This window comes from Actinia tenebrosa, unplaced genomic scaffold (assembly GCF_029948245.1).
Source record: "Actinia tenebrosa isolate PJP-AT-01 unplaced genomic scaffold, QUT_ActTen_1.0 PGA_scaffold0__85_contigs__length_37466705, whole genome shotgun sequence".
Taxonomy (NCBI): Eukaryota; Metazoa; Cnidaria; class Anthozoa; order Actiniaria; family Actiniidae; genus Actinia; species Actinia tenebrosa.
In genome coordinates, this window is record NW_028292569.1 from 3319295 (window position 1) to 3332330 (window position 13036).

General features: G+C 35.3%; 2 protein-coding genes across 2 annotated transcripts; one reads left to right on the plus strand and one right to left on the minus strand.

The window, feature by feature from the left end:
- Positions 1-315: 315 nt before the first annotated feature.
- Positions 316-10541, minus strand: LOC116291799 (ATP-dependent RNA helicase DDX3X). Its single transcript, XM_031699011.1, has 17 exons — positions 10367-10541; positions 10088-10163; positions 9682-9813; positions 8258-8407; positions 8064-8127; positions 7843-7942; positions 7389-7433; positions 6614-6704; positions 6203-6279; positions 5973-6068; positions 5389-5549; positions 5095-5239; positions 4498-4642; positions 4106-4287; positions 3908-4025; positions 3568-3712; positions 316-3254 (listed from the first exon to the last, which is right to left on the minus strand). The coding sequence occupies exons 1-17, from the start codon at positions 10409-10411 to the stop codon at positions 3062-3064; spliced, it is 1965 nt and encodes a 654-aa protein (XP_031554871.1). The 5' UTR covers positions 10412-10541; the 3' UTR covers positions 316-3061.
- Positions 10542-10869: 328 nt separating this feature from the next.
- On the plus strand, positions 10870-12971 carry LOC116291824 (uncharacterized). The gene has a single exon (XM_031699038.2). The coding sequence runs from the start codon at positions 10882-10884 to the stop codon at positions 12163-12165; it is 1284 nt and encodes a 427-aa protein (XP_031554898.1). The 5' UTR covers positions 10870-10881; the 3' UTR covers positions 12166-12971.
- The last annotated feature ends 65 nt before the right edge of the window (positions 12972-13036 follow it).

Consider the following 13036-nt stretch of genomic DNA (forward strand, 5'->3'; position numbering starts at 1 on the left):
GGAAGTTTCTTTTTAAATTTTTTAAAAGCCTTTTTTGTAATACATTTTTTATAAACAAAAAACAAATAAAATTTTTTTTGATTAGGTGCAGTTGTTTGGCTAGCCTGCGTAGCGGCCCACCCCTCCCCAATTTTGGCCGCTACGCACGCTATTGTTTGGCCATTTGACACCCTATTAGGGACTCTAAGATGTCATGGTTTGGGATATATGTTCTTACCCTGGGTGCCAGAGGCCGTGTGGGGCTTGGGGGCGAGAGAGAGAGAGAGGGAGAAATAAATAAATAATAAATATATCAGAATCAAACCACGAGTCAAGTAGACATAAATTTGAACTTTATTGTTTGGCTTCTGACATCAAATGGACAAATAAACCTTTATTTAACAGTATTTTAGCTTGGAAACCAAAGATCTCTCAATTACACTCAACTAAGAGAGGAAAATGAACTTGTGGAAAGAAAATGTGTCCACAGAATACCATGGAATCTGAGTTACCCTCGTAAAGAGTTGATTATGTTATCATCTATGAAATAAGTTAACATACTTGATCAAATGTATGTTACACAAATATTTATGTACTTCTTTGAAACTAGTTTTGCTTTTTTTATCTTAAAAATATTCAGAGCATTAGATGTACATATGAAGTAAAGGCCAAGTTTAATGATTTCATGATCTGAGTAACGTTACCTTTGATAAACAGGAATCATTAAATATTGGAACCATTTAACATGCTCTTTACATGCGATAGCTCTGTTCTCAAACAACTCACATGAAGGGAAAGAAGACAGGGAGCTAGGAATCTCCTTTGTCCTTACGTTCCCCAGCATTTCTTGAAACAAAAACATGCAAGTTATAAATTTTGATAATCTTTTCATTATTTACATCAAGAGTTGCCTGTAGAAGGGAGGCCTGTATATCATCTAGTTCCAGAAATCATTCATACCCACCCCACGGAGGAATTAGGAATTTCCAAAGGGTGGGGGGCCAGAGAAAGAACAAATATTACAGAGTTTGTATGGAAGAAATTTGGAATTTCTGGGGGTAGGGGTGTCTTTAAAAAATTCCGCTGAGGGGGTATGGATAAGTTTTGGAACTACACATTCTTGTCCAGAAATATGGTTTATCAAACTATTTCGAAAAAAGCGAAAAAACCTACCTAGCCTGAAAATATGACCGCATTTTCAGAAACCTTGGCTTACAAAAGCAATAAAACCTTTTCCTTGGTTTCTGTGTTGGAATGGTTGCCACAAAAATCTGTAGCATTTATGGATGATTGTATTGAAGTAACTTGCTTTTTCTAGCCAAGTTGCATGGGATTCTCATTGAATGTCTCAATCCAAAATAAAAATGCAACAATGCAAATTGCCCAATAAATATCAGCTCTAAATATGATTCTTCTTAGATTAACATACTAAGATTTCTGTACAGATGCCTGCATTTGGGATTGTAATGCATAGGATTATTTGTAATTTGTAATTATATCTTTTCTGAAAATTAAACTGAATTCAAAGACAAAGCAAAAAATATAAAATGTGATGAAATTCCTTATTCTTCATCATGTTCGTCATCAATGATTAAATCCATTAATTTTTGTTGCTTTTTTGGTTTGAAAAGTATGAAATTTTTCTAATAAGTTACGAAAATGTGAAAAAATTCCTTTATACTAAAGGCCATTGTGCACTAAATTTTAGCAATGTTATTGCACTATCATTGCATTCTCTTTTGTAGTTGGTTACCTTTCGATTTGGTTGCAATAAAACTGCAAGATGTTGCAGCCACAATGGGAAACTAAGTTTAATCTTCGGCATTATCTATGCCCTACCAGAATTAGGTAAAGCAATAAACATCTATCAAAAATATTAAATCAACTACTTGCTATTGAAATATTTAATCTTTTTTTTCTCCACATGTACTATGTTTTCTTCAAGATATTACATTCCCAATGCATCAATTATACATACTATTAGAAAATATCCCAATTCAAATTTGATTCACATTCCCTTATGTTATATTTTCTTCTTATACAGACTCCTATTTGGCAACTCCTTATGACATATGCTTTAGTATGAAGAGAAAAACATACTCTATAATTTCCTATATGTATTCCTTTCTATCGAAATTGAAATCTAAATATATGTAGAAAGTGGTAAATACTGATAACCATCTAAAACTGGAAACAACAGAACTCTTCACAGCTGATTTAACTTTGTATGATCTCCAAAGTACAAAGTCATCAATCAATCTTTTATCATCAATTTGGGATTTATATAAACAATAGTTTTGAGCAAACTTTATATTATATATTTTTATCACTACTATATCAAGATATTAATAATCAAGAATGAGAAATCTTGGGTAACAGCATTGAAATTCAACACTGAAAATCGTGTTGGCTTAAAACAAATACATATTTTCTAATAAGTTTAAAGAAATACTTTCAAATGAATAAAATAAAAAGTGCTTTTTCATTAATAAATTATGCAATTCCCCTCCCAAAACTGGATTATATTAACTCAATGTAACTCTTCCATGAATTGAAACTTTAAGACAAAATAATATAATATGATAGATATCAAACAAAGAGCAAAAAAACAAACTGATTATGTCCTAGAACATTAGTTGGCCAGCAACTATTCCTTAGTTAAGGTTGACAAATATTCATCGCATCCTTATCGTATTGACTATAATAGTTAGTAATAAGAAATGAAGAAATGGTTATTTCTTGCATCGGAAACTTGTCACTGACCATGCACACCTAAGTGTTGTTCAGTTTATCAATCAACGTAACTTGAGAAATGTCTTGCAAACACAAGCAGCACAGTTTACTTGTGGGAAATCAATGGTACATGCAATACCAACTCTTTCCTCAATGCACTGTGCTGTATTAAAGCCGTTATGGAAGCTGAGTCATCCACTGCAGCAACATCTAGGAAGGGAATTCCAACCAACCAATCAATCACTTACACATATTTGATGTCAGATTTGGCCAACAATGCATACTAGTTTTACTTAGAACACAACTGCCTTGGCTTGTCAAGAAGAGTTGTAAAATAGGGTGTGGCTTCTCAGTTCCACCAATCTTGTCCTCCTCCACCACCACTACCGTAATGGCGTCCTCCTCCACCATACCCTCCATAATTGTTGTATCCGCCGCCACCACCATATCCTCCATAAGGATTCATGTGCATATTGCTGCTAGGGGTGTGACCTCCACGCTGTTGACGGTAATCTCTGTTTCCACCAAAACCACTTCCATACCTGAAACACATTATGATAATTATGTATCAAAACTTGGTTTATCGACCTAAATACCTTTCTTAGATACTACACCTGCTCTTTTTTAAGCACTTCATGACAAACTAAAATCACCACAAGGAGGAATATAGTTATATATATTACAACTACCGCTCCCCATAATGGGGTCTTCTGTGAGATTCGGTCCACATGCACTACCACTACTGACAAGACCAATTGTCCACCAAATGGATCCCTGCTACAAGCCCTCTGAAGACAGCCTTTGAAATGTCCTGAATTTAAATAGGGCATAGTGAAGGATTAACTTATTCCCTACCTTCTTCCTCCTCTCTTGGAGCTATTAGACTCATAGGAAATGGCCTCCAGCCAAGATGGCACTTCTTGTCCTGTTTCTGTCACTAGAGCAAGGAGATCCTTGGCAACATTCCTGTTCTTTTCATTGAAGAAGGATGTGGCAAGACCTTGAAAGATGTGGATACACAATTTTAATTTTAAATCTTTTAGCCTGCCCCATTTAGTGTGGACAATTTCTTTACTTTTCTAAAGCACTAATAAGTTGCATATCTGAAATCATACTATATCAGTTATAGAAAGCACACAATGTGCCCTAATGTGCTTAACCTTGGAAATATAATTAATAACATTCATATGCTTACCAGTATGACCTACACGCCCAGTACGTCCAATACGGTGCACATACTCCTCTATGTCAGAGGGCAGATCAAAGTTGATAACATGACGGACATTGGAAATATCCAGCCCACGTGCTGCAACCTAAAAAAAATCAAATATCAAAAACGATTAGCTTCATGAGAAGCTGATAAAACAAAACAAAAAAGATGTGTTATACATACAGCAGTAGCAACCAGAATGGGTGTTTTTCCTCTACGGAAAGAACTCAAAGCATCTTCCCTTTCCTTCTGGGAGCGGTCTCCATGGATCGATGTGCAGGCAAAATTCTCTTTGTACAAGAACATCTCCAGAGCATCTGCTCCTTTCTTGGTCTCAACGAACACCAAAGTCAGAGCATCTTTTCCTGAAATGTTGACAATTAAATCAAAATTAAAATTTAACAAATTCAAGATTCATTCTTGAGAAATTTTCCCATTACTAACATACACTGAGACTATAAATTCCAATTTAATCTGTAAATTTGAAAAACTATAGATGCGAAGACAGTTTGACTGTTCTGTTTTGATTGCTGGTGTATTTTAGGACTGATTTAAGACTAAAATATTCTGATTACCCGAGACTTCCAGCAGATCCAGAAGGAAGGATCTTTTCTCATATTCATCAACCCATATGATCTTCTGAGTGATGTTTTCACTGGTTGATCCAACCCTTCCAACAGCCAAGAAAATGTAATTGTCCAAAAAGTCTCTGGCAAGCATCTAGAAATAAGAAATATTGTAGAGATTGTCTTTGCAAATCATTGGAGAGAGAAATAAAGAGCAGTGTTCTGACTAGGAATTGCCTTCAAGGGGTCAAAGGGCCCACCAATCTGAAATTTAGGGACCAATTAGAAAAACCAGTTGGGCTAGTCAGACGTGAATCCCGCAATGGCTCGGCCTGATAAAAACCCTGGTAAGAAAATTGTTTGGGCTTCCTTTGTTAACTCTCTCGTAAGCGACCACTTTCTCCTGGCCCCGAGGTGGTCGCTTACAGGAGATGGTCGCTTACAAGAGTGGTTGCTCAAAAAGAGTTGACTGTATACCACAATAAACCAACAACATTTGAAATTTTGACAATGTCTCCCAACAGTGTGGTAAGCCTTGGTAACTTTTAGGTTAATTATATATATTTAAAACTAGAATGACTTCTTGCATTCTGGCATTCCATTTACCTGGATTTCTTTAGGGAATGTTGCACTGAACATTAGTGTCTGCCTATCCCCTGGTTTAGGCATGGTATCTTGGTCAACAATTCTACGTATTTGGGGTTCAAAACCCATGTCAAGCATCCTGTCTGCTTCATCAAGGACCAGGAACCTGTTACATGATATAAAAGCTGTTATTAGTATACTATACAGCTATTGGAATCTGCCTCGACATGAAATGGAAAAACCACAATATACAAAGCGTAAGCTTATAAAATAAACACATCCAAACCAAAATTTTTCTATCAAATAAATTTTTACTTGATAACATCCAGGCCAATACGTCCTCGGTCCATCATGTCAACAAGACGTCCAGGTGTAGCCACGAGAAGATGGCAGCCTCTATCAAGTTCACGGAGCTGCCCACTTATGTCTGCACCACCATACACGACACATACGCGTACGAGAGAGCGATAAGAAAACTAAACATACAAAAAATATAAAGAATATTAAACATTACTGTTTCAAAAAAATTACAATAAATAGAATAGAATGAAAAATGTAAGGCCAAACAAAAAAATAAGTGTGTTTCCTGTTGTGCGACTGACCCTAAATTTCTTGCTGATTTTTGCGGACCCTAATATATATTTTTCATTCCCAAATGTACCACAGGGTTCCCAGTAAGCTCATTTCCACTGTTGTATCAGCAAAAAAATCCGATCCGACCTACCAACCCAAATTATTTTTCTCATGCAACAAGAAACACACTTATTTTTTTGTTTGGCCTAATATAAAACTTACTAAAATGTATTCATAAAATATTTGAGATGCTATCACTTATTAGTCAAATTGCTCAGTTCAGTTAGTTACTTTTCTTTTACTCAAAGAAGTAGCATTATTCTAACCTTTCTTGCTTCATCAAAGATCTGCACAGCCAGTTCTCTCGTTGGTGCAAGAACCAGGCTTACAGGGTATTGTCTTCTCCTGGAAGTGTGCTTGGCCTACAAATAAGAGTTAGAACCATATTCTATAGTATTTGCTTTGATGCTTTAAAGTCAGTGAGATAATTGGAAATCATAGTGGGTAGCCAATTAGAATATTGAAAAGTTTGTCCAAAACATGTCTGGGAACTTACATCTGGCATTTGAGGAGGTCCTTCCAGGAAGATTCTACTAAGAATAGGAATCAAAAATGCTGCAGTCTTGCCAGAACCTAAGGAAAAAAGGGGAAAGAAAGATTTTAAGTATAAAAGCAATAAGCTTTAAAACTCAGTGAGTCGATAATAATTATAACAAGTATTATGAAAGAAAGCTAGCATCTTGACTAATTTAAGCTGTGTTGCTGTATGATAAGAGTTAAATGATTAAAATGATATGAGTAACTTGAACACCTTGAAATAAACTATGATTGCATAGTATTAGGTCAGTTCCAACTATTTATGTGACATCACTGTAGGTATACCAAGAATATGTAACCATGGGGGGAGGGGAAGGAGGATAACAGTAACAGGCATCTGTTGTTTATTTACAGAGCATACTTTGCTTACCTGTCTGGGCACATGCCATCAAATCCCTTTTGCCCTTGACGATGGGAATAGCATATTTTTGGACTGGGGTTGGCTTGGAGTAGTTGGCTAACTGTTAGTTAAAAATAAACTATCAGCTCAAAGTTGTAAAATAAACACATTTAATGACAAAATTAAGTTGCAATCTGTTTTTAAAGACTTTCATGGACATTGCTTGCTTGCATCCTTTCTATGCACAAATTTAGTGAGCATTTGCAGTCATCCTGATGATGTCATTCCATTGTTTTGATAAGCAAAATATAATGAAAACTTCTTTAATCTCTTAGAGCTCTAAAACAAAGTCGGCACCCCTCTTTTTTATTTTGTTTTTTGAAAGTACTTTATGATACCGAACTTTAAGGGGAAAATTACATATTTTAGGCATAATTAGAATAGAATTTCATGTAATGTGATGGCTCCAAGTCCACACTTGTAGCCCAATAACATTTTATATTATAACTTTTTAACACAGATGTTAAAAGCTAACTAATTATTTGGTAAGTTTCTAAAGTTCTGGGAGAAATAGGGGTGATCAATTTATTTTTTCCATAAGGTATGGCTTATTTTTGACAGCTTTCCATGCCTACACTGTTCACACATTTTTACCATAAAAAGGGTGAACTTCCGTGCATTCTGCAACTTAAACGAAGTCTTCTTATTTGCTTATTTTACTTCTAGTATGATGTAGTTTTATCATGTAAAATTCGAAAAAATCCTTTTGTCCATGAATGCCCTAAAAAAAATTTATTTCACTCACCTTGATGTTGCTCATCAGGATTTCTCCTAATTCAACATCATTGAACTGTGTAAGTAATCAAATTATTTTTGTTAGATCAGCAAAAAAAAAACCTTTGTGGCACAGCAGCTACACTTATTCCCATGAAAATTAAAGCCTTTCTTTCTGTTCAAGCTCGGGTTGAAGATGCGAGACTAGTCTGTGGATCATAATAAGGGTCGGTAAGTCACCGGTCATGATGACTGGCTCAATGTTAATGGTCAAAGTAACCAGCAAGGAAAAGATTTGACCAGATAAGTTTCAATTCTGGTCAAACCCAATGTCCACTGGCTTTTTTTTAAAGCCCTGTAGCTGGGTAAAATCTATTGTTCTATCAATGGAAAAATAGCTGCCATATGTATGACTGACCTTCAAGATCTTCCATAAGTGGACCATTATATGAATGGCAAATAATGGAAATGGAAGAATTACTTACTGACTCAATGTTGGTAGGGCAATCTTTCCCAGTGGCCTCAACAGGAATGTCATCATACTTCTCAAAGTTAATACCAGAGTTGTTTCCAACAAATAGTTCCCTTAGAAATAAAGAAAACAATTTAGGCTGGCCAGATAAACTGGCATATTTTGCTCTGCATGGCCATGACTTGACCAGGGTATTAAATGGAATATGGCGAATAAGGATAGTGGTATAATTACCTTTCCAAACGGTCATTTTTTGGCTGCAGTTTAGACCAGTCCTCATGACGTCCTGACATCATATCTAGATTGCATCAAAAAAATAATCTTTTATGAGTAAAATTTATTGCATTAAATATATTATATTTATTTATTTGTTAAGAAGTTAATGTATTTATATATGTATATTATTACATTAAAAAAGTAAAGCTTACCTCTATCATTGTATCCTCCTTGGTTTGAATACCAGTAATCATTACCACCAGAACGATCTCTCCATCCCCCTCCACCTCTGCGGTTGTATCCACCACCACCACCACCATAGCCTCCGCTATAATTTCCTCGGCCACCACGGTAATTCATATCTTTAAAAGAATGAAGGTTTACAATTGAAATATTCTACCTTCCTTGTATATTTCTCAGAAAGCGACTTTTGATACTATGAAGCTATTAAGCATTGTACACTTCATCTATTGATTTAAAAAACTCATGTTTTATGATGGGCCACTAAACCTACATTGTAATTAATAAGTATTACAACTGTGCTAGAGTGCTTTTAGTCTCACTGTTGAATAGGTGACGTCAACTAAATTAGATAAGTTATTTACTATTTTAGCTGACGTCACCTAAATTTGAAACTACGAGTAAACAGCTACTGAGATCAGGGGAAGAAACGATGATACAAATGAATGTCTATTCACTCATTCTCTGGTAAAACAACCCCCCGGATTAGCATGACCATTATTTGGTGCGCTTTTACTATTTTAGGTGACGTCAACTAAATCGTTATCTAAGTTAAATAAATTTATCTAACTATTCAACAGTGAGACTAAAAGCACTCTATTTTTAAGGCTTTTGCATTTAGACATGTTATTGAATGTAAGATTACAGATAAAACACATAGATTTGGTAAAAGCCAAATGTCATGTTTTTACCAAATTTAGGTGTTTTATCTCGTATTCAATAGTAGTATGACTTATCTTATTTTTATAAACATTGTCAGGGAAAGCAGTGAAATGTGCCAAAACGCAATTGTCATTATAATCCCACATTTTATTCACTTTTTTTATTGTTTTAAGCATTTAAAATAAAAAATTACTAAAATAATTTCTAATCCCTAATTAAGATGATCTTTTGTTTCAACACCAAGATAATACCCAGGTCGCAAATCTCATTTGGTTTCCCATTTAGATTTTCTAGAGTGGTTTTACGTACTAAGTTCAGGCATCAAACTTTTTTTCCCTTCACCAGAAAAAGCTGTCTTTATAAATAAGAAGTCCAACGCCTGACCAGGACTTAACTATCATTGTTAATCTGATGTCTATCTGAAGCCAGATCTTCAAGTTATCATTTTTTAGCCAAGAAAGACAGAAACGTCAAAAGGTTAGTCGTTCGTCCCGACATATATTTTTCCCCTACTAGGGATTCATTCAAGATTCATCTAATGTACTATTTATCAACCATTACAAGTTATTTTATTTTTTGAATATCATAATTACTAATCTTAATTATAACGAATTAAAATATTGAGGAAGAATTTAACAGTTACAAAAACAGAGTCATAAGTCTACCCCGGGTGAAATTTTGTGCTATCGCGTTATATAATATAACAACCAACAAAGACCATTGTAAAACTAACCTCTATAGCCGCCATCTCTTCCTCTGAAGTCTCTTGGTGGACCCGGCGGAGGGTAATTGCCGGGATTTCTCGGATCCGGCATATTAAAATTCTGTTGAGGATTCCTTCGTAAATGAGGAGGGACATAACGCTCTGTAGTGTTAAAAAAGGGAGTCACAAAAGATGAACGATATTTTTCGCGGGCAAAAAAAAAAAAATGGATGGCGACCTGGCAGATAAATAATATAACATTTGACAAGGCCACATGCTTTTACAACTCATTTCATCTTGATTGTTAAGTATTCATTAGGAGGAATAATCTAAGTTACACTTGGATAATCTAAAGAAATGTCTCAAATCTTAGGAAGAATAACTGAGGAAGGGAATAGGGAAGACGGACAACAAAAGAGACAGTTTCGTCGCTTACGTTGTGGTGGTTGACTTTGGTTGATTCCAGCGCCGGGATGACGTGCGACACCGGAGTTTAAGTCTAGTCCAGCTAACTGCAAAAGAAACCATAAAACAATACATATTACCTTCCATACAACGACGAATACTTCTAAAACAAGTAACAACTAAGTAAAGGCAAAAAGAAATTTGACTCCACCAAAAAAATACCGGTGTATCTCACTGAATCAAAGCGATGCACCGGCGAAAAGAGAAATAAAACACGAGAAAATATTCACGTTTTAAAAAGGGCTTTTACCTGCTGGTCTAGACTCTGTTGGTTCCCATGGGCCACATAACTCATAACTGAAGTTGTCTTGAATCTTATCGAGTCGAAGAAAGGGCGATATTGAAGAAAAAAAGAGGTTTTTTAGGCCAGTTTACTTGGTACACTAGTTTTGTCGTGTTGAACTTGTGCTGGGGGGCAGCTGAGGAACCAGTCTCCCAGTGACGTCACTAACCGAGCACGTGGAATACATGACCGGAAAACCAGACCGGAAGTAAAGGAGGAGGAAGGTGCGAGAAAGATTGGTATTGAATTACGTCACATCTCTTTTAAAAAATCGATGATATTTTCAATTACTTCAATTAATTTTTCCCAAAAATACAAGCATAGTTTTTTAATCCTAGTATTGAAGAATATTGATCGTTTTCTCCATAAATTCAGTAATATTCAAATGATTTTGAAAAATTCCTTTAGTACCCAAGCTCTTTTTTCTTACGCAATAGCTCCAGGAACGCCTTGTTGAAATTGCAAAAAATGATGGATTGAAGATGAATGTCGCTTGCAATTCTAAGAGTTTTTTAACGCGTTTTTTTACTACAAATCCCTTTGCACTATACAGAATCAATGGATTTAGACTGGAATCTTTCAAACTGACCACCGTATTTCGAAAAGAAACAAGTTATCAGCTCCATACCAGAGCAAGGAAAAGACTAGAAAGAATCCATAAGAAGAATGAAGATGTTGTTGCCAGATCACAAGAAGCGCTTAAAAAACTGAGAAGGAAAAAGCTAGAGGGTCTCTCCGAGAACAAAATACCCGAAGATATTCAGCTAGGTGAAAGGTTGCTTAATACTAGATCTATTCGCAGATTACTCAGCATATACAATGCTACCAAAGACAGCAAAGTGCTAAGTGTTAGTAATCAAGTCATAACCCTAAAGAGGATAGCAGAACAATGTGAAAAATATCAGGATGAAAGAGTTCAGATGTCCAAGAGGATATCCTATCAAAAACTTGTGTGTGAGCTCATCAACAATGTGTCAGATGTATGCGATCAGTGTACTTCAAGAGAACTTGTTGACATCATAGTGGCCCTTACATGGTTGGATATGAAGCATTTTTCAATATTTGGCCCAATGGTTAGGGAAATCCATGTGCATGGCTTTGAAAAGTTAAGTGCAGAGGAGATTGGATTACTGTGTTGGGCATTAGGTGTATTGGCAGACGATAATGCATACAAAACGATGGAAGAAATTGGGAAACAACTCTATCAGAGAGAGCTGGTTACATTTTCAAACATGGACCTTTGTCGCATTGCCTGGTCTTTTAGTGAACTGTCTGTTCCTGCAGACACATTGTTAAAAGAAATCTGCAGTGAACTCTTAACAAGAGATTTAAGTCTTTTTGAACCAAAAGCAATTACACACATGAGTTTGGCTTTTTCCAGAATTGATTCATTGGCAGACCATGTTATGCAAGCTATGGAAGATGCTTTGTACTCAGTAATAGAAACCAAGAAATACCCAACAGAAGACCTCGTTTATCTTACGGTTTCATTTCTTAGATGCAACAGAATAAGCAGAAAGATGTTCAGCAAGCTGGACAAAATGCTTATATTTCGAAGAGATTTTGAAGAAACGGTTTCAAAAGAACTACTAGAAGAGCTGTTGATGTTGCTCAAAGAGAGCTCATTTCATATGTCAGAGATAAGGAAAGTTCTTGAAAATGTTCTTTATCCTAGCAAATTAAATTCAGTTTTTGATGTGTTTTTTAGACCAAGAGCTTCTTGGAAAGCTAAATTATTCAAGCAGTATTTGTTTAAAGAGTATTAATTATGGTAACAATTTATAATAACTCTGTTATACTATTAAAAACAAATATATTATGTTTACTATGCAACCTATAAATGAAACTAATCACGAGTTTTGGGTCCAATGTTCTACTTACCTTCCCCTTCCTTGTAGCAAAATATTGTCCTAGGGTAGGGGGAGGGGATATGACATGGGTAATGCTTTTTGGTGTCAGCTCAAAGGAATTCTTGGTGTGCAACCATGACTTAAATTTTTTTGTGAAACTAACAATGAAACCACCTCTATGTAGAGTGATCTTACAAGAGAGGCTAATGAGGACTGACTTTGTTATTGTGAACCAACATAGTGGCTATGACTTAATATGCGTCCCAAGAGTGAAGACATAGACTGACTGGCAGCAATGTTAGATGGTCAGGACTGAACCACAGAATCCCTTTACTCCAGGGAATTGAATTCTTTTTAATTAATCTTTTTTTCCATATCCAAAATGGCTACTGTCATATGATTGCATAAAACCTAAATAGGAAAGCAGAATGATGGCAGAATTGAGGATTGAATAATATATACAGCTATGAGAGATGGAGTATGGTAACCAGTATTTTGCTTCCAGTTTAATAAGTTTGTTCCCCTAATTTTTGTTTCTACAAATGCTGATTTAATAGTGGAGCACTAGCAATGCATATCTCATGCTTCACAGAAGAAAAAAACTAAAAAATATTTTTCTTGAATTTATTCTCTTTTGATTTTAATATTACACCCTAAATAGTTATAATAGTATATAGATAAAGTAAAAAAACGTACCACATTTGGTATTCAAAAACAAGAAACACTCCTAATAAAGTACTTTAACAATACATTTCACATAATCCTATTTACTCCTAACTATTGTACA